The 22,255-nt window shown below is 39.3% G+C and overlaps 2 protein-coding genes across 6 annotated transcripts in view; both read right to left on the bottom strand.

The window, feature by feature from the left end:
- Window positions 1–22,255, bottom strand: part of LOC101122517 (phosphatidylcholine translocator ABCB4) — a 387,444-nt gene that overhangs the window by 158,101 nt on the left and 207,088 nt on the right.
- The window catches only part of LOC101121256 (ATP-dependent translocase ABCB1), a 116,094-nt gene that overhangs the window by 59,492 nt on the left and 34,347 nt on the right, over window positions 1–22,255 (bottom strand). For 4 of the 5 annotated variants that reach the window (XR_003589152.3, XM_027968525.3, XM_060414575.1 and 1 more), the window contains 3 exons: window positions 19,921–20,112; window positions 19,318–19,489; window positions 11,915–12,039 (listed from right to left, as the gene is read on the bottom strand). Coding sequence is in view for 3 of the 5 variants with exons in the window: in XM_027968525.3 (XP_027824326.2) it covers window positions 11,915–12,039; window positions 19,318–19,489; window positions 19,921–20,112 (489 nt within the window). In the remaining 2 variants the exon portion in view is untranslated. Of the gene's footprint in view, window positions 1–11,914; window positions 12,040–19,317; window positions 19,490–19,920; window positions 20,113–22,255 lie in introns of those variants that run through there. The other variant, XM_060414576.1, reaches the window with a different exon arrangement.

Here is a 22,255-nt window from a genome sequence, read left to right as displayed (position 1 = left end):
GAAAAACACATGCGTAGGAGCAGTCTGAGTGCTCTGAATTGCCATCTAAGACTGTTTACATGTAAATAAACTCTGTCCTGTGCTAAGTCCTGTCCGACTCTTTGCAACGCTAAGGATTGTAGCCCCCCCAAGCTCCTCTGTCCATGGAATTTCCCAGGCAAGAATACTGGAGTGGGTTGCCGTGCCCTCCTCTCCAGGGGATCTTCCTGACCCAGGGATCGAACTCAGGTCCCCTGTACTGCAGGCAGATTCTTTACGATATGAGCCACCAGAGACACACCCATGAATAATTCTTACAGCAAATACAGGGGATTACACAAAAGAGGGCAAAACCGAGGAAGCAAACAAAAACCAAAGCAATGCTGGAGACCGTTGATAGACATTTCCCTCTCATTCTAATCACTTAACATAATTTGAGCACTTTTTAAACCCTGAGGAAGTGGTTAATTTCTGATATTCAAATTAAAGGAGACAGGTGCATAGCAGACTGCTCTGCTTAAGAGAGATATGGAGATAAGTGAATGGGGATCAGATTTAAAGAAAAAGAAGGATCTTTGCAGATACAGAACCATGGTAAAACTACCAGAGGGAGAACAGACTGTAATTGAGCCTTAAATCTGTCCTTATTCTCTTAATACAACTCCCTACAGGACATCAGAACATTGCCTTGCAGAAAGAGGAGCTCATAATTGCTGAAATGAAAGAATTTATTTTTAATAGGATGTACATTTTGAGTTGTTTGATCCATAAACACATGATAAACATTATACAGGATTATATTAATTTTTTTGGAGGATTTGTTCCATTTGTTAGAATGTACAAGCAGAGGTCAAGCCCTGCTCAGACATGAGCATGTATTCTTTCATGCCCTCATGACATTTAAAAACTACTTCACCAAAAACCAGTTACCAAAGCATGGCATGGCCCAGTGAAATTTACATGATTACTTCCTAAAGAGTAAATTTAAACAGAAATTTATAGTGATAAAATGGTAATACATTATTAAAGTTTCTCCCTCCAAAAATTGTAAATCTCCAACTAGCCAGTTATAACCCTTGACCAGAAAATTATTTTTGAGAAATGTGCTTCAATGGTTGAATATACATGTTTCCCACTTTATGAGCTGATGTGACATGAAAGTACCACTGGGCATAACTTATACATGATTACATTTAAGGAACTTTAATGCTTATGACTCACACTTTGTTTTGCCTTTATTTCAGTTCTTGCTTACCGACACTAATGTAGAAATCACTGTGATATGCTGGATCCCAAGCAGCCAGAGGAAACTTTTGCACAGGAAGAAGCAACAAGGAAGAACTAAGATGCCGGAAAAGATAAATGAAAAAAAGAAGGGGGTAAGGAAGGAGGAGAAGCAAGCACTACTCCTTTTGCATAGGCTTTTTGACTAGCTTGTCAACAAAAATGTCACATGTACAAAATCAGTCATTAAAATCATCAATTCATTAAAAACTCTAGTATCAAAATGGTAAAGTAGGATTTCCTAAAAGGGGTCAAAGTTACATAACAAAACACTTGACAATCAGAAAAAACTATTCTTAAGTAATATGAACACATTTATCAATGATGCAAATAGCCACCTATGAGAGCAAGGAAAAATTTCTGCTGTGTGTGTGTGTGTGTGTGTGTGTGTGTGTGTGTGTGTGTTAGTCACTCAGCTGTGTCCGACTCCTTGCAACGCCATGGAGCCCGCAGGCTCCCCCGTCCATGGGATTCTCCAGGAAAGAATACTGGTGTGGATAGCTACTCCCTTCTCCAGGGGATCTTCCCGATCCAGGGATCAAACCCAGGTCTGGATTCCAAGCAAATTATTTACCATCTGGGCCACCAAGGAAGCCCCACTGTATACTACTGAATTAAATCCACTTTAAATTCTGAGAGAATTTGAGAGATCAATATACCTGCTAATTTGAAGAGAAAAATCAGAGTAAGACTTAATTACCTGTCTATGTGGAAGCGGCAAAGGGAAGGTTAAGAAGTAGAAGGAAAATTAAAGAATTATATTTGGTCTAAGAATAGCTTTAATAATTCTATTATCGCTGTTGTTTAGTCACTAAGTCATGTCTGCCTCTTCTGTCATCCCATGGACTGTAGCCCACCAGGCTCCTCTGTCCATGGGATTCTCCAGGCAAGAATACTGGAATGGGCTGCCATTTCCTTCTCCAGGGGATCTTCCTAACCCATGGATCGAACCTGTGTCTCTCATATTACCTGAATTGGCAGGCGGATTCTTTACCACTGAGTCACCTGGGAAGTCCCTTAATAATTCTACTTTCAAATTAAATCCCAAATCCAGGGACTTATCATCCTTCTCCTGGACCACATCAACAGTTTTCTGAGCAGTTCCAATTTTTGACAGCTCTCACCCATTCACCTCTCGGCCCTCCTGTGCCTGCGCAGCCGCTGCTCCTTGGATGTGGGGTTGCCCCTCTCGGCCACTGCCTCTGACCTCGGAAGTGGGGTAGCTCGTCTCGGTCGCCGCCCCTGACCTTGGGCATGGGGTAGCTCATCTTCGCCAATGCCCCTGACATCAGGCATGGGGTAGCTCATGTCAGTTATTCCACTTTCAAGGTCAGGAGGGGCAGCCATGAGGACATACCCCTTGTCCAAGGTAAGGAGCAGCGGCTGCGCTTTGCTGGAGTAGCTGTGAAGTAATACCCCATGTCCAAGATAAGAGAAACCCAAGTAAGATGGAAGGTGTTGTGAGAGGGCATCAGAGGGCAGACACACTGAAACGATAATCACAGAAAACTAGTCAATCTGATCACACAGACCACAGCCTTGTCTAACTCAATGAAACTAAGCCATGCTATGTGGGGCCTCCCAAGATGGGCGGGTCATGGTGGAGAGGTCTGACAGAATGTGACCCACTGGAGAAGGGAATGGCAAGCCACTTCAGTATTCTTGCCTTGAGAACCCCATGAACAGTATGAAAAGGCAAAATGATAGGATACTAAAAGAGGAACTCCCCAGGTCAGTAGGTGCCCAATATGCTACTGGAGATCAGTGGAGAAATAACTCCAGAGAGAATGAAGGGACAGAGCTAAAGCAAAAACAATACCCAGTTATGGATGTGACTGGTGATAGAAGCAAGGTCTGATGCTATAAGAGCAATATTGCATAGGAACCTGGAATGTTAGGTTCATGAATCAAGGAAAATTGGAAGTGGTCAAACAGGAGATGGCAAGAATGAACATCGGCATTCTAGGAATCACCGAACTAAAATGGACTGGAATGGGTGAATTTAACTCAGATGACCATTATATCTACGACTGTGGGCAGGAATCCCTCAGAAGAAATGGAGTAGCCATCATGGTCAACAAAAGAGTCCGAAATGCATTACTTGGATGCAATCTCAAAATGACAGAATGATCTCTGTTCATTTCCAAGGCAAACCATTCAATATCACAGTAATCCAAGCCTATGCCCCAACCAGTAATGCTGAAGAAGCTGAAGTTGAACAGTTCTATGAAGACCTACAAGACCTTTTAGAACTAACACGCCCAGAAGATGTCCTTTTCACTATAGGGGACTGGAATGCAAAAGTAGGAAGTCAAGAAACACCTCAGATAACAGGCAAATTTGGCCTTGGAGTACGGAAAGAAGCAGGGCAAAGGCTAACAGAGTTCTGCCAAGAGAACACACTGGTCATAGCAAACACCCTCTTCCAATAACACAAGAGAAGACTCTACACATCGACATCACCAGATAGTCAACACCGAAATCAGACTGATTATATTCTTTGCAGTCAAAGACGGAGAAGCTCAATACAGACAGCAAAAACAAGACCAGGAGCTGACTGTGGCTCAGTTCATGAACTCCTTATTGCCAAATTCAGACATAAATTGAAGAAAGTAGGGAAAACTACTAGACCATTCAGGTATGACCTAAATCAAATCCCTTATCATTATACAGTGGAAGTGAGAAATAGATTTACGTGACTAGATCTGATAGATAGAGTGTCTGATAGAGTGTCCATCCCCATGGAAAAGAAATGCAAAAAAGCAAAATGGCTCTCTGGGGAGGCCTTGCAAATAGTTGCGAAAAGAAGAGAAGCAAAAATCAAAGGAGAAAAGGAAAGATATAAGCATCTGTATGCAGAGTTCCAAAGAATAGCAAGGAGAGATTAAAAAAGCCTTCCTCAGCAATCAATGCAAAGAAATAGAGGAAAACAACAGAATGGGAAAGACTAGAGATCTCTTCAAGAAAATTAGAGATACCAAGGGAACATTTCATGCAAAGAGGGGCTCGATAAAGGACAGAAATGGTATGGACCTAACAGAAGCAGAAGATATTAAGAAGAGGTGGCAAGAATATATGGAAGAACTGTACAAAAAAGATCTTCATGACCTAGATAATCACAATGGTGTGATCAATCACCTAGAGTCAGATATCCTGGAATGTGAAGTCAAGTGGGCCTTAGAAAGCATCACTACAAACAAAGCTAGTGGAGGTGATGGAATTCCAGTGGGGCTATTTCAAATCCTGGAAGATGATGCTGTGAATGTGCTGCACTCAATATGCCAGCAAATTTGGAAAACTCAGCAGTAGCCACAGGACTGGAAAAGGTCAGTTTTCATTCCAATCCCAAAGAAAGGCAATGCCAAGGAATGCTCAAACTAATGCACAATTTCACTCATCTCACATGCTAGTAAAGTAATGCTCAAAATTCTCCAAGCCAGGCTTCAGCAATAAATGAACCGTGAACTTCCAGATGTTCAAGCTGGTTTTATAAAAGTCAGAGGAACTAGAGATCAAATTGCCAATATCCGCTGGATCACAGAAAAAGCAAGAGAGTTCCACAAAAATATCTATTTCTGCTTTATTGACTATGCCAAAGCCTCTGACTGTGTGGATCACAATAAACTGTGGAAAATTCTGAGAGATATGGGAATACCAGACCACCTGACCTGCCTCTTGAGAAACCTATATGCAGGTCAGGAAGCAACAGTTAGAACTGGACATGGAACAACAGACTGGTTCCAAATAGGAAAAGGAGTACATCAAGGCTGCATATTGTCACCCTACTTATTTAACTTCTATGCAGAGTACATCATGAGAGATGCGGGTCTGGAAGAAGCACAAGCTGGAATCAAGATTACTGGGAGAAATATCAATAACCTCAGATATGCAGATGACACCACCCTTATGGCAGAAAGTGAAGAGGAACTCAAAAGCCTCTTGAAAGTAAAAGAGGAGAGTGAAAAAGTTGGCTTAAAGGTCAACATTCAGAAAATGAAGATCATGGCATCCGGTCCCATCACTTCATGGGAAACAGATGGGGAAACAGTAGAAACAGTGTCAGACTTTATTTTGGGGGACTCCAAAATCACTGCAGATGGTGACTGCAGCCATGAAATTAAAAGACACTTACTCCTTGGTAGGAAATTTATGGCCAACCTAAATAGCATATTAAGAAGCAGAGACATCACTTTGTCAACAAATGTCCGTCTAGTCAAGGCTATGGTTTTTCCAGTGGTCATGTATGGATGTCAATGTTGGACTATAAAGAAAGCTGAGCGCCGAAGAATTGATGCTTTTGAACTGTGGTGTTGGAGAAGACTCTTGAGAGTCCCATGGACTGCAAGGAGATCCAATCAGTCCATCGTAAAGGAGATCAGTCCTGGGTGTTCATTGGAAGGACTGATATTAAAGCTGAAACTCCAGTACTTTGGCCACCTCATGCAAAGAGTTGACTCATTGGAAAAGACCCTGATGCTGGGTGGGATTGGGAGCAGAAGGAGAAGGGGACGACAGAGGATGAGATGGATGGATGGCATCACCGACTCGATGGACATGAGTTTGAGTGTACTCCAGGAGTTAGTGATGGACAGGGAGGCCTGGCATGCTGCGATTCATGGGGTCACAATGAGTCAGACATGACTGAGTGACTGATCTGAACTGATCCATTCACCGGACCAATTACAGACAGAGAAATGATTTTAAAACATAAAGTAGACGTCATTCCCTTGTTTAAATCCCTCAACTGCTCCCTATGTCCTTGGAGTTAAATCCTGACTCCTTACCAGGACATGCAAGTCCCCATGTTCTGGCCCCCACTTCTCTCTGAAATAGAGAGAGAGAGAAAGAAAGAGTGTGTGTGTGTGTGTGTGTGTGTGTGTGTGTGTGTGTGTGCATGAGGGTGGGGTCATTTCAGAGGTCACATCTCATGATCTCCTGAGGTGTACCACTGCCCCTTCTGAGGGCCCCTAAGCCCTTGGCCTGCCTCCCCAAGGGCTCACTAAGCCAGAGGCCAAAGTGCCCCCCTCCTCATCACGTACCACCCAAGTCCTCATGCCCTTTCAGGGCTGGGGGAGGAGGGGTTAAAGGAAGGGGGATTCCGTGTACATAGTTATCTCCCCTTCCTCATAGCCCCCCAGATCTTTTGTACATTTTTACAGGGGTCCCCCTCCCAATAATCCCACTTCCTGGTTAATTAAATCCTAAGACTGGTAAAAAAAAAAAAAAAAGTTCAACAGCCCCTCTTCACCTCAATCTCCTCTCACTCAACCGAGCTCCAGTCACACAAGCCTTAGGATATTTTCTAGAATATACCAAAGTCTCTGCCATCTCGGGAAACCTGGAAGACTCCTGTGTCCCTACCCTACTACAGCAGGCTTTTTCTCTTCCCTCAAGTACCAGCCTCCAGGAAACCTCAAATAGCCAACACGCATGCCTTCCTTGACCACCATGGTTAAGGTACACTTGTTCTGCTCACCCTCATCAGCACATTCTTTGATTCCTTCCAAAACACGTTTAAATAATTCAAGATTTAATTCATGTCTCTGATGATTTTTTTTTCCTTCTTGCTGTCCTCCCTCCCTTCCTTCTCTTTTTTTCCACCTTATTATTTTGACCAGGGATCATATGAGGGCAAAAAAGGCAAAGATAAAGTAGCATATCAAGATGTCCACAGACATACAGACTTCCTATAACTCAGAGCCTGAGGAAATGTGCTAATTCTTTCACAAGGTTCGCATCAACAGGGAAGGTAAGTGTAGTGTTCTAAATACAAACTGATGAAGCATTAGGAATTATCTGAAAACTTTAACGGAGGAATATGATTATGACCTGAAACTTCCTTTTCTTAGGTTTTCAACTGTTTAAAACACTTTTACACTTACTTTTTGAATAATCATTATAAGAAATAGTTAATAGAAACAGCTTTTCAAGGAACTTCTGATATGAATACTAAACAACATCACCTAATGCATAAGTAAAATTAAAATTGAATAAAATTCAGAAAACTATTTCTGTCATATTCTGGAGGGTTTAACATAATTATATCTATATTTTGAGAAAACATTTCTAAATTTTCATTTTGTTTAACAGACAATTGATTTTTAAGCTTTTTGATGTTAAAAAAAATATCCAGTGAGGTCTACTTTGGTTTTGAAAGTTTACTATAATTTTTGAAGACCTGCTTACTTATTTGTATCAACTTAAAAAAAGACCCCAAACACTGCTTAATTGAATCAGCTTAATACCAGAATTAAAACTCTATAAGAATGCCAGGATTTAATATATGAATAATGCTACAATGTATAAAGAAATCATCCTGAGCACTGATTAACAAAGATATTTTTCTTTCTATTTTTTATTCAAAGATGGAGAAGGAAATGGCAACCCACTCCAATATTCTTGCCTGTAAAATTCCATGGACAGAGGAGCCTGGCAGGCTATAGTCCATGCGGTTGCAAAGAGTCGGATACGACTAGGCAACTTTCACTCACTTCCAATACACAAGTGAAAACCCAGAGCCTAGCACAGTGTTTGGCGTGTGGTAGATGCTGGATGAATTTGCCAAATGAACTGAATGTTCAAGAAATGGCCAAGCTGGAGAAAACCTTAGGCCATGAGGTTGTAGTCTTGAGTCTACTCCTGATACTCATGAAAAACTAATTTCCAATAATTTCCAATTTTCTAGGGAACCTTTCAAAGACAGAGTCCAGTAAATAACATCTTCCGAAGAAATAATTCTCCACATAAAATGAATCTTTGAATATAACTGTGTAAACCCATTTGCTTGTTAAAAAGTTGATCACTATCTTCCATAAAAAAAACAAAACAAAAAACTCTATATCTAATTACCTCAGTTCAATTCAGTCGCTCAGTCATGTCCGACTCTTTGCGACCCCATGAATCGCAGCACGCCAGGCCTCCTTGTCCATCACCAACTCCCGGAGTTCACTCAAACTCACGTCCATCAAGTCAGTGATGCCACCTAGCCATCTCATCCTCTGTCATCCCCTTCTCCTCCTGCCCCCAATCCCTCCCAGCATCAGGATCTTTTCCAATGAGTCAACTCTGTGCATGAGGTGGCCAAAGTATTGGAGTTCCAGCTTTAGCATCAGTCCTTCCAGTGAACACCCAGGCCTGATCTCCTTTATGATGGACTGACTGGATCTCCTTGCAGTCCAAGGGACTCAAGAGTCTTCTCCAACACCACAGTTCAAAAGCATCAATTCTTTGGCACTCAGCTTTCTTTATAGTCCAACTCTCATATCCATACATGACTACTGGAAAAACCAAAGCCTTGACTAGACGGACCTTTGCTGACAAAGTAATGTCTCTGCTTTTTAATATGCTCTCTAGGTTGGTCATAACTTTCCTTCCAAGGAGTAAGCATCTTTTAATTTCATGGCTGCAATCACCATCTAATTACTTAGATCTAATTACCTAGATCTCTCCATTAAAAAATACTTCCAATTCCTTTAAACTTTCAGTGAACTAAAATAAGATTTATCTAAGTTTTGAATATTGGACTTGACACCTTTCCCTCCTTACACCCAGGTTATACATCATTATAGTTTTTCACTGCTAATAATATCTTCTAAAATTATCATGTTCTTCAATTTTGGATGCCATTAATCAAGAAGTATTATAATCGTGTTATTTGATGCAACAGTAATAAAGGAGTTTAATAGAACACTCCATATACAGCAGGGACCCAAAATGCTACAGCCTCAAATAAGAAGGACGTGCACCATGGAAAGCGGCAGCAGGAGAACCTGCTTGTCTCAGCCTTGACAACAGATGAAGGGTGGGGGGAAAGAAACATGTCCCCTGGGGACTGGAACCATAAAAGGCAATGCTTATACAGGTCTGAAAAATATGAATTCACCAGTGTGGTCAAAAACTCCTAGGCAAAGAATGTAATGTACACGGGCTCAGGTTAATAGTGCCCCCAGCAAGTGGCAGAAGCAAACACAAATCCTTCCTGCAAGAACTCAGCTTCTCTGTCCAGACCCACAGCAACTGTAAGATGGCTCTGATTGTAGGATTTGTCTCAATTTCAGAGACGATGAATTGCAAGAGAAAAATGTGCATCCTAGAACTGACGGAATACTACATGTTCTCTAACTGCTCCCTGCTGTTCACAGGAATGCCATGTTCACCCCTGAACTGTCATCGGGTACCCAGGGGCCTTCCCGTACACTGCTGGTCTGCAGATCTTATTACACTGTTACTGGAGTTGCTGTGTAGACAATCACATACTCTATACAGAATGACAGTTTTGCTTTTTGTCTAGCAACCTAATAACTTTTCTTCTTTATTTTTATTATTCTTACTCTTATTTTTTCCTTAATTTTATTATCTTGTACCAGTACAACCCTAAATAGAAATGATGCTAGCAGACATATTTGTTTCTTTATTTTAAAGGAATGCTATTAATATTTCACCATTTAATAAAATTTCCTGTGGGTATCTGGTACATACTCTTTATTAAATTAAACAAGTTTTTGTCATGAATCATCTGTAATTAATACTTTTACTTAATCCATCAAAACAAAATGTCTTTTTTCCAATCTACTAGTGTGGTTAATTATAGTCATAGATTTTAAATCATCTTTACACTTACGGGATCAAGCCATCAGATTCAGAAATTTGTTTTAATCTGATGATAGTTTTCACATTGATTCATTTAGCAAATAATTTATCTAGACTTTCTGCATCTATGTTTTAGATGAAACTGTCTTATAATTTTCCTTTCTCATATACCTGCTATCTTGTTATGATGTCAAGGTTATACTAGCCTCATAAAATGAGCTCACTTTATATATATATATTTTTCATTCTTTCAAACAATCTCTGTAAGATGGGGTTATCTCTTTCTTGAGGTTTTGGTAAAACTTGTCTGGAAAATTATCTGGACCTGGTGGTTTTGGCCTGTTTATGTGTGTATGTATATGAAAGGCAAAAGGTGGAGATTTTAAACTGGATTCAATTCCTTTAATGATTATGGTTCTACTCAAGTTTGCGTCTTAAGTGAGAATTTTAACCTATATTTTTCTGGGATGTAATCTATCTCATCAGGGATTTTTAATTACTAGTATAAAACCATAATTCTTAAAATGAATTTTTTAAAAATCTGTAGCAACATTTTCCCTTGTTCTCTTTTATTTTGTTCCTGATTTAACCTGCAAAATACTCCTTCATTATTTATCCGTATTTTCATAAAAATTATTTAATGATTTTTTGTCAACCCTTTGTTTCATCTTTATTTTCTATTAAAATGTTTTTGCTCTTAATCCTTTATCCTTCTTATACTTCTTTTTCTCTGTTATTCTTTTTCTAACTTCTTAATTTAGCTGCTTAGTTTACGAATTTTCAGCAATTTTTAAATTCTTCTACCCAACACCCTAGTGCTACCACTAGACTCCGATTCATTTTAAATGTGAAACCCTCAGCTTTAGGAAGAGAGAGCTCCTTGGTCCTCAGAGTATTATAAATTCAAACTCTAGCAGCACCTGAAGGTGACGCTTGCAATTTTGATTTCTACGGAGATATGCTTTCCCTTGGCGCGATAACTAGGCAGAATCAGATAAGATTTGTCGCCCCATGTTGGTAAACAGATTCTTTTTCTGATACACCTCTTCATTAAGAAAATCTGGAAATGAACGCCAAGTTCAAAATTTCATTCTGTGTCTACTCAGACATTTATTATTTTTTTTCTATACTCCCATGACTTTATTTTTTTATTTTTTTTAAGTTTTAATTTTTACTTTATTTTACTTTACAATACTTATTTAGAAAGTACTTTGCTGAATACACTCTTGAAACAGTACCCCCCATGACTCCTAACGGAGTATTTAACTTCCCCAAACAATATTTACCCCAACTGGTATATGTTGTTGACCTGTGGTTGTTTGTATCTGTCCCCTCCCCTGCCAGAATTTAAGCTCCAAGAGAAGAGGGGCTTCTTTTGACTGGTTATTTCCCATTTTTCAGTCAGACGCTTGTTAAGGCAAAAGCAAAAACCTTTGTAAAAAATGAGATAGAACACAGATACTGCTTTCCTCTGAACTATGATAGGTACATAGCCATCACAAATTCTCTCAGAGGATATCTTTATGGGTATGAAATACATCATATGAGAAAAGTACACTCCAAACACAGTGTGTACAGTTTAAAGAGTATTCAGTGAGCACTCATGTAAGCACAGCTGAGGTCATGAAATAAAACAATATCAGAATCAAGATGCCCCTGCCATGTGCCCCACTTTTATCACCAACCCCTCACCTCCCCCAGAAGTAACTTAATGACCCCATCCATCTACCACAAAATACTCATTCTTAGAGAATCAAGAATTAACTTGATGGAGAAAAATTATCATCAGAGTTATTAATTATGTTTCAGCCTTAAGAAACTATTTTATCTCACTACCCACCTAGGAGACTCTAGAAAACACTTTGAATTAGCAGATATAAGAATTACAACAACTGGAATCACAACTTTTCCAGAATATTAACTATGCTGTAATATATCCAAGAAGCTATTTAAGGAAACATATACATCAGCAAATAGCCTCATAATCATCACCGTCAACCTGAAGGGCATTTGAGATGACAGAATTTAACATCTCTACCAACTTAAAAAAGGAGACTCAAACCTTTCAAGTTCTTTCTTTTGTCCTCCAAATGCAATCACAGTTCTAATAGCCGCTAAGACCTCTTCAGCTACTGCTCCAGCTTTTGCATATGCCAAAAGTTCTTTATCAGTAAATGAAGACAGTATCTGTTTAAAAATGCAATTGCAGATAATTTAAATTTTTTAACAAGTTAATTTTACCTTTTGTACACAAATGCCGCTTGTACAAAGTATTCTGTACTGTATATAAATCTTTTACTTGTCTTTGGTTATGAAGTCCTATTTTTTAGTATACATATTGTAGCCATTTATTTTTTGACTGAGATGGTATATAATAAAGCAAAATTTCAACTTTCTCACTATACACCATGGATTCTCATACAAATAAATAAATCTGGGACTTTGGGTGAGATTTTACATCTTAAAAAAAGTGTATACTCTAAACATTAATAAATACAGAAAATGGGGCAGTATATAAAAAAAATAGGTGTACTCAACATAGCAATTGCTAAGTACACCCTGGTTCAGAAACACCAAGGTAGGAGGCCAGGAGAACACGAGGACCAAGCACTGTGCAGCGACAGGACCTCAGGAAGGTTTCGAATGGCAGGGAAGCAGAGTTCCTTCCGGCAGGGTTTCTCAGCACCACATTAGGCCACCATGGAGGTCTCTTTTATGGACGCTCTTTGGTTTTTTTGTTTGGTCCCTGAGCATCTGTTCTCTGGAAGGAACAGTACCGGGTCCTTTATATACACAGGATCTCCTTCACTGATTCTTCTCAATTGTACCAAGAAGTAGGCATTATTTCCCCCTCAATACATGAGGAAATAGAATGAGAAAGAGGTCAAGCCGTTTGCTAGTAAGTGCAATATCCAGGATTTAAGGCTTCACAGTATGAATCAACAGTCACTGGAGTGAATCTCTCTCTAAAACCAGCCACTGACATGTGTGGAATCCCAGAGGGCTCTGTGAGTAAAACTGTCAACCGACGAGGGCAAAGGACTACTATTTTTACCTGAAATGCTTGACTAGTCAACCATCTAAATATTGCACACAAGAATTCAAATCAAATTCTGAGTAAATATATTATACTCTTTCAATAAATAATTTATAGCATCTGTGGACTCATTTGTATAAGTAATAACAGTCTATGCCTTCTTATCATAAAAAATTCAAAGTTGTTTTAAGAGTGCATTTCTTCCTCTGCTGCATGTGCAAGTAACAGGAGCTACGGCAGATGCAGGAATGGGTGGCTGAGGGAAACGAACCTTTACCAACCAGGTTCCACGGCAGATGTTGCACGGTGGGCACCTTCCTCTTTGGTTCCCCAAACAACAACCCACTGACGCTCTAGACCTTCCTGACCTCTCAGAATGACCCGCCTAGGGCTGCCCTATCACATCTGCCAGAATTGCTCACAGCGCTGGGCCTGACCCAGGGAGATCACTGTCATCCCTGAACAAGCAGGTCTGCATAAGGCAAGAGGTGCCTACAGTACAGTTTAGCTCTGCTTCTCTGCTCTTGTTGAAAACCTCAGCCATCAACCACACCAGAAGCAGCTGACAACAGAAGACTAGCAGAACTATTTTTGAATGAGGAGTTTCAAAACGTGCTATTCTAATTTATTGTTGAAATATCAAGTACCATTCCAACTGATTCAATAAACCTGGCTTCTCTATGACCTTCCATAATGATAAGCATATCCTTAGGCAAGACTACGGTAGAATGTTCATGAAGTGTTTTGTTTTTTAACAGATCGTGTCTATTGAAAGAAAAAAAAGACACTTTTAAATACTCTCAGTGATGTGAAAAGTCAACTTTACTGTTCCTCTAATATAAAATAACAGAATGGTGATACTTTCATTATTACAATCAACCACCTAAATGATATCAAATTTCACTAACTCATCCCTTCTTCTAAAGGCTGCTATTTATTTTTAACAAAGCCTAATTGTCCTAGTGCCAGACACATGAAATTGTTATTCCTGTTCAGTTAAAAGCTAAACTCAAGTCACTTTATACTGTTCAAACTAATACATTCAGAAGCAATAGTTTTGTCCATGACAGATGTTTTGGCCTTCATCTTTGTCCCTTTTTTCCAGTTCTCAGTGTAGGTCTTTATTTCATTTTGTTTGGGATAATTTATACATGCTTTATTTTTTTAGACTTGTTATTCTGAGATAATTGTAGACACAAAGGCAATTCTAAGGAAGACAGTCAGATCCCATAAACCCTTTATCTGGTGCTCCCCAAACAACAACATCTCCAACATCTCTTCAGAACAAGATCCCAGCCAAAAATTTAACACAACATTAATTTAATGTTATTCAGATTTACCAGTTTTACATGCACTCGTGTGTGTGTGTGTGTGTGTGTGTGTGTGTGTGTTAGTTCCAAGCAATGTTATCATCTGCTAGATTCATGTGACGACAGTCACAACACAGAACAACTCCATCACAAGGATCCCTCAGGCCTGCTTTTTGTAGCCACAGCCACCTCCTTTCCTACTCCTCATTTCTCCCCCCTCCATACCATCCCTAACACCTGAAAACCACTAAACTGTTCTGCCTGTTATTTTGTCATTTCAAAAATATTATGTAAATGGAGCATAACATATGTGACCTTTCGGGACCGGCCTTTTTCACCAAGTACAAATCTCTAGCGACTCATCCAGGTTGTGTGTGTATCAGTACTACTTTCCTTTTTATCATTGGATGTACCACAGTTGCTCAACCAGTAACCTGTTCAAGAGTGTCTGGGGTTGTTTCAGTTTAGGGCTATTACCGATAGAGCTGCTATGAACACTTGAATACAGATTGAGTGAATACATGAACATAATTTCTCTTAGATAAACGTCCAATGCAACTGCTGGATTGTATGGTAATTGCATGTTTACTTTTATAAGAAATTGCAAACTATTTTTTCAGGTTGGGTACCATTTTACGTTCCCACCAATAATACACGAGTGACCCTGTTTCTCTGCGTCTCAGCAGCATTTGGGGTTTCACTTTTATTTTAGCCATTTTGGTAGATGCATAATGGTATCTCGTTGCAGTTTAATTTGCTTTTCACTGACAACTAATGCTGTTAAACAACCTTTCATGTGCTGACCTACCACCTGTATAACCTCTCTGATGACATTTGTTTATCTCTTCTGCCCATTCTCTAACTGGTTCATTCGGGGTTGTTTTTTTTCCTTAATATATATATATATAATTGAAGTATAGCTGACTTACAGTGTCTCAGGTGCACAGCAAGGTGATCCAGTTATACATAAACACACATTATTCTTCAGATTATTTTCCATTACAGGTTATTACAAGATATTGACTATAGTTCCCTGTGCTATACAGCAAACCTTTATTGCTTGTGGCATATTTATTTTTTAATTAGAAATCTAGCATTCTATTTATACTAAGTCAAACAAGGAATCAAAGTGTCATCAATTTTTTTTAGTTAGGCAAAAATTTGTAAGTTTTCTAAAAAATATATATTATACATACTATTTATATATATGTAGACAAAAGCTTTTCTACTATGCTTGATAAAGGCTTGAGAAAGAACATTTAAAAAAAAGAGATGGAGAGATTGGAAAACATAAACTAAATGAAATGCCAGCACTGAATAAGAAATAGAAAGTGAAACAAACTAAATAAAATTAAAGATCATTATACAGTCCAGTGGTTTTGAAACATGGTTGCTTATTAGAAACATATCTGGAACTCTGGAGGAAAAAGCAATACCTAGGCATTGGTAGTTTTCAAAAAATTCCAAGATAATTCTAATATGTATCTGGATTTTAAAAAGTGATTATAGGTTTTTCTATTAAATAGTAGTTTTGGTGATTTTTTTTAACTATCAAATTTTGAGAGTTCCTTATATATTAGATAAAGACTAATCCTTTGTCAGATATGTGACGTGCATGTTACTTTTTTCCCAGCTTGTAGCTTGTTTTTTCATCTCCTTTACATGGTTTTCACAGAGCAAGAGTTCCTGCTTTTGGGGGAAAGCAGATAAAGTCTTCCTTCTTCTAGGGGTGATTGTATTAAATTGGTGTCAATGCCTCTTTGCATGTCTGCTAAATTTTTCCAGTAAAAGTTGTGTGTGCCTGGAGAATTCTTTTTCAGGAGCTCAGAACTTACCAAATGGATTTCTTTAATCACCATTTCTTTTTAGTTGTTCTGGATATCACAATATTCATAGGTGACATAAAAATCTACTGGTATCAACCTTTTACCACTTATCACTTTGGGTTCAATCACCAAATATGATTTAGAAATCTCCTGGGAAAAGAAAGGCCCAAATTCCTGCTCTTTCTGTTGTTCCTTTTCCCTTCCTGATGCTCCAATATGCCTTGTATCACTTTCCTTCTGTTTGAAGAACTTCATTTTAGCCAGTCTTTACTAGGAGGGATGCTAAGGCAAAGTTACTCTATAGTCTTCCATGGTCTGGGAATGTTTTTGTCTCCCCCATCATTCCTAAAAAATACTTTAACCAAGTATCCACAGTTGACAGGTCTTTTCTTTAAAGACTTGAAAAATAATTTGCCACTTCCTTCTGGTCTTTATGGTTTCAGGTAAGAAATATATTGTCATTCAAATCAGTGTTCCCTGTAGGTAATGTGCTGTTCATCTTTAGCCAATTTCAACTTTTTCCTCTGTCTTTAGTTTTCAATGATTTAACTATGACGTGCTTTAGCATGGATTTCTTTGGGTTTATCCTGCTTGAGGTTAGCTTAGCTTCTCGGAGCTGAAGGTTTGTCTTTCACAAATCTTGGACATTCTCAGCAATTATTTCTTCCAATGTTCCTTCAGCCTCACTCCTCTCCTTTCTTTTGGGACACTGATGGTCACAAATGTTCCACATGGTACTACTGTCCCACAGGTCCCTGAGGCGCTTTCATTTTCTGTTTCATGCTGGGTGACTTGTATTATTCTCTTTTCAGTCCACTGACTCTATCCCGTCCTCTGCACTCAACAAGAGTAACCCCTCCATCGTGACTTTTGTTCTACGGCTGTACCTTTCAGTTATCTAATTCCATTCTGTCCTTTTTTCTTAATTTCTTTTTCACTGCTGATATTGTCTATTTCTTTTTGTTTTAGAATAATTAGTAATTGATTAGTGAAATATTTTTCTGATGACTATTCCAAAATCCATACCAAACAATACTGACATATGAATTATATCAGCACTTGTCAGTTAAGTGTTTTTTTCTCATTCAAGTTGTGATTTTCGTAGTTCTTGGTATGACAAGTGGTCTTCTTTTAACTATATTTTGGGTGTGGTGTCTATTATGTTAGGAGAATCTGGGTCCTATTTAAAGTCTTTTATTTTAGCAAGCAGTTACCCTTTGGGGATTTAGCATATAATTCTTAACCTACTTCTGTGAGTTGTGGGTCAACTCTGAATGTGTTTTACATTCAGAGTGTTTGTGGTATGACTTTCATCAGCATGGTTTGTCTGCAATTGCTGGGGCCCCTGCTTCTGTTACCTGAGGGAGTGAAAGTGTTCTTAAGGTTGGACCCCCTCATGTAGCAGTAGGATATGGTAGTTTCCCTCCCCTTTGCCCCTTAGCTGACCCAGTGTCTCTGGGCTGGGCTAGAAAATTGTGTGCAGAGATCAAAAGAGACTTTCTGGAGTAGAAAGCTTGCTGGGGCCAAGCCTCTTCCTGTTCTGCCTTCTTGCCCCTGGCCTCTGAGGTATAGAAGAGAGCCTCAGAATCACAGGGACAAAGCAGCTTCCTCCACCGGGCCTCATTTCTTTTTTAATAAGACTGACAACCAGACAGTTGAAGGTTCTGTTTATTAAACAGTATCTGAAAGATTAACTTACTGCTTTCCCCCCTAACTTAACTAGAACAAACATCAATACATTTTAGAACAGTTTTTCAGCAAATACTGATATGAAGAATCTGCTACCTGACTTGCCTAGCATGCTGGTAAACAGAAAAATCAATTAACACAAAGGCTTTTGCCAAATATGTCAACAGAGATGCAGTTTAGCCACCAAGAACACTATTCAAACACTGTGTTAGTCTCAACAATAAATTAATAAGAGTTCTCATAACTTCAATTTCTTCCTCTGTTAAATGAGATGATGTCTACACTTTACAAGAACATGTATTTCATGCGTTTGAGGAAGAACATAACATGATGGAATGAGGGGGAAAATATTCTACAAACTTCTACTTCATATGTAGAAAATATTATAGCTGAATATTGGAAAAAGTATAACTAACATTTACTAATTTGGGGGGAGATTAAGATATGTTGTTATTTTATACTCTGAAATTCCTTGAGATTTTTTAACCTAAAAAAAGTGGAATCTGGGTAACAAGGTCCTATTATATAGTAGAGGAAACGGTATTCAATAGCCTGTGACAAACCATAATGGAAAAGAGTATGAAAAATAATGTATATATATGTATATCTGAATTATTTTGCTGAGCAGCAGAAATTAACACAACATTGTAAACTAACTGCATTTCAAAAAATTTTTTAAAAAAGAGAAAAAAAATATGTATTTGCCTGACACAGTAGATACTTTAAAAAATGGCAGTTACCGTTTATAACAGCAAAACGATATCCAATCTACAGGCTTAAATATTTTAATTTCTTAATACAGCCTGATTTGTTTTGTGTTAGGCTTGGGTTTGCTTGGCCCTCCGTTATTCTACATCCTTTTGCCATGTGAATGTGTAGCGCTGTCTCTCATTTTTCTAAGAAACTACACACCAGGCCAATCTCTCCACAGCCACCTACACTCACAGGAAATCAATTCAGAATGAACACCACACCCAGTCTCAAGAGGAAGGCCTCCCTGCAGAGGTGGGGAGGGCCATTTGCATTGCTTTGCTTTCGTGACAGAGAGGGAACCACAGACCTCAGATGTATGTGCATTAGGGGCTAGAAAAAACCTCTTTTAGAAAAACTGTCTTCAAACCAATGGACTTAAGTATGTATAAACACAGAGCCATTTATAATGCTGACAAAACTGTTCTGCCAACAAAATAAATAAAATCTACAAAACACTGACATCAATAATGGTAACTGAATGGGACTTACGTGTTAGTCACTGAACTTGAAGCTCTACTTGTGAACGTGGAACTGTCTACCGGGGACACAGCTCTCCGAGAGCCGAGCATGCCTTCTGCATGAAGGCAGGGAAGGAGACGGGAGAGCTCCATCTTTCCCTTCCCCCAATAACAGCACAGAGTCTGGGTGGGGACAACTTAGTGAGCTCACATCTGCCTATTCCCACTGACTGTGAACGGAAGATTTAACACCAAGATTGAACAGAAGATTTAACATCATCGTCAGTGTCGGGGTCATCATGTGACAAAAACAGCCTCTACTGGAGGAGTTGTGGGGTGTTTTTTGAGAGTGGAGAAGTTTAATAGCCTGGATTCACAGGCTTCACACCTACCTTTGCCCAGATAGCAGCTGACAGGCCAAGAACAGGACTGACGGCCAGAATCACAAGGGTGAGCTTCCAACCTCTTGTAAATCCTACTATAAAACCGGTCAAGAATGTCGCCATTGCCTGAAAGAACATTCCGATTTTGTCACCAATTCCTTCATTAATTTTGGAGACGTCACTGAAAGAACAGTGTTAGAAATAAACATCACGATTATGAACACCAGAACTTTTCTCCTGATTCTAGTTGATTGTTTGTTGGTCTCAGTGGGGGGTAAATCAGTTTACATCTAGGATTTTGCTCAGGAACGTCCCCAGCAAGTATCATGGCGCCGCCCTAATGCTCACTCCCACAGGATGTCTTGGGTCTGGCAAGTCCAATCCCTCATTCACTACCAGTCATGCAGGACCTCTTCATGCCCTGCCAGGGTTCTGGGAACAAAAAGACGCACGAGGCACGATCAAGACTCAGAAGGAATTTAGTTTCAGAATTACTTCTGAGGGATGGGCATTACCTCCAGGGATCACCTCCTGACACATTTTATGACCTCGCTTCCATTTTAAAAGAATAAGAAGCACACGTCAGAGTTCAACACACACCCAGGTACTTACTCTGTGAGGCGGGTGTTAAGTTCTCCAACGTCATGCACATCAAACCAGCCTATCTCCTGTTGCATGATGGCATGGAAAAACTGTTTTCTGATTCTGTGTACTTGTCTTCCAGCGGCCAGACACCAGAACGAGACCTGGATGTAAGCGGCAATAAGCACGCCAGCACCAATTCCAGAGTAATAGTAGGCGTACCTGGAAAACAGCAAGAAAGCTGCCCACACGCCACTTTCTCATCAATGCACTGTCCCCAGCAGACCACCCGCCCTGCCCTTTTCAGTCATCTGGCAACCTCGCCCTCCTTCAAAGCAGCACTGATGGTCAGCATCCAACTATAGACACCCTGGTAGAATGTCTTGGTGAAGAGTGTGCTTTCTGTTCTGGCTCAAATCCCAGCTCTTAACTGCGATACAGGCTGACTTCACCTTTCAAAGTCCCAGTTTTCTAACTGGCAAAATGGAGATAAGAACTGTAACACAGTGGGACTTCCCTGGCAGTCCAGCAGTTAAGACTCCATGCTTTCATTGCCAAGGGCATGGGTTCAATCCCTGACTGGGGAACTAAGATCCCGTATGCCTCGTAACACGGCCAAGAAAAAGAACCGTAACACACTAATATATAAGAACACTTGCGTCTGTGCCTGGCACCCAGTTAGCGTGTAGAGAATGCCAGTTATTGTGAAAGACGTGAGTGGTGCCTAAAAGCATCACAGCATTAGGTGAGGTCTACCAGTGTCATCCTGCACACCTGGATTACCCCTATATCAGCTGAACACTTGGGATGGTTTCTGCACACTGGGGAATGGAAAGAAGGGACAGAACTTGCCAGAAAGTGAAACCAAGAGATGGAGATGGTCACCTGACCTTTTGGGTTATTAATCTGCCAGACAACTGAGAATAAAAAATGTTTTTATATCATCTGCCCAACTGGCCATCATGAGTTATCCTGAAATGCTTAGTGAATCAAGTAGCAGGACCCCCAGTTTAAATTCTAACGATAAAAAGAATGAGCATCTTCTAAAACCAGACCCTTGATTAACTAGAAATGCCAAATTTATATTTCCTTATCTGAGTCTTCATACAGAAAAAAGCAAACAACTCATGTGCCTCACTAAGCAATTACTTTTTAGGTAAAAACAAACATTCAAAAATGAACTATAGGATTCCAATATTTCCACTTTTAAAAGTTCACAACTTGCCACCCTCAAAGAAAAAATTTATATGAATCATGCAGAAACTGTAAAAATGGTGATGTAATAACCAGATAATTGCTGATATCGATGCTCACAGCCTGATGTAAACATATCTTCCCCAAGTTATACCTGGTAATGCACAATGTCTTTATCAGAGAAGATAGAATTAGAATACTAAATTTTAGTTAATATATAACTCAATATTTATTATCCAAGTGTTAATGATACAGCAAGAGATAGCTAAAAAGAAGCCTCATTTAACCAGTGGAACATGTGCTTTGAAAATGAGCTAATGTATTGTAAGCCACCAGTCTACGTTTACTCAGAAAAAAATACCTGTATTTAAGCATTTATAAGATGATTACAGGCTTCCTGGGCGGTTCAAATGCTAAAGAATCCACCTGCTATGCGGGAGACCTGGGTTCGATCCCTGGGTTGGGAAGATTCCCTGGAGAAGCTAACAGCTACCCACTCCAGTGTTCTGGCCTGGAGAATTCAATGGACAGAGGAGCCTGGCAGGTTACAGTTCATGGGGTCGCAAAGAGTTGGACATGACTGAGAAACTTTCACTTTGAAGATGATTATAAGACACTGTTTTTCATCAATATTAAAAAAGTGCCTCTCCATAAGAGTATCTGGAGGTGTTTGCTTCTCAACTTTCAAAATATGTCCATTTTCTTCAAACCTACTAGAGTACCTACAGGATAGTGTGAAATCATTTTCTTCTGAATCACCAACTCATGCCTTTGGACATGTTTTATAAGCTGTTCTGAGAGCAGACTTCAGGGTAAGTAAATCATTAATGAAAGCTTCCAAAGTGAGTTAAGCTTAAAAGGACTATATTTATATTGGAATGTCTTGTTTCATTGTTCAGAATAAGATGCTATATTTTTAAAAATCCTGTTAACTGATCTCATTACATCATGACTAAAGCTATTCAAGAAGCAAACTAATAATACAAAGCCATTGCAAATAATGTGATTCTTAACTGCATTTTAAACAAGCTCACTTTGAATCCCTCTAATTTCCCAGCAGATGATATTCTATATTTACCAATGCATACATCAGTCTGATCCGGGCTCAGCCTTCCCTTTAGAGTGTCTTATGCAGCAAATTCTTTTAAGAAAAAAGCCTATATTGTATCCT

The sequence above is a fragment of the Ovis aries genome, chromosome 4 (assembly GCF_016772045.2).
Source record: "Ovis aries strain OAR_USU_Benz2616 breed Rambouillet chromosome 4, ARS-UI_Ramb_v3.0, whole genome shotgun sequence".
Taxonomy (NCBI): Eukaryota; Metazoa; Chordata; class Mammalia; order Artiodactyla; family Bovidae; genus Ovis; species Ovis aries.
The sequence above is the reverse complement of the archived record's forward strand: the minus strand, read 5'-3'. Positions and strand labels throughout refer to the sequence as shown.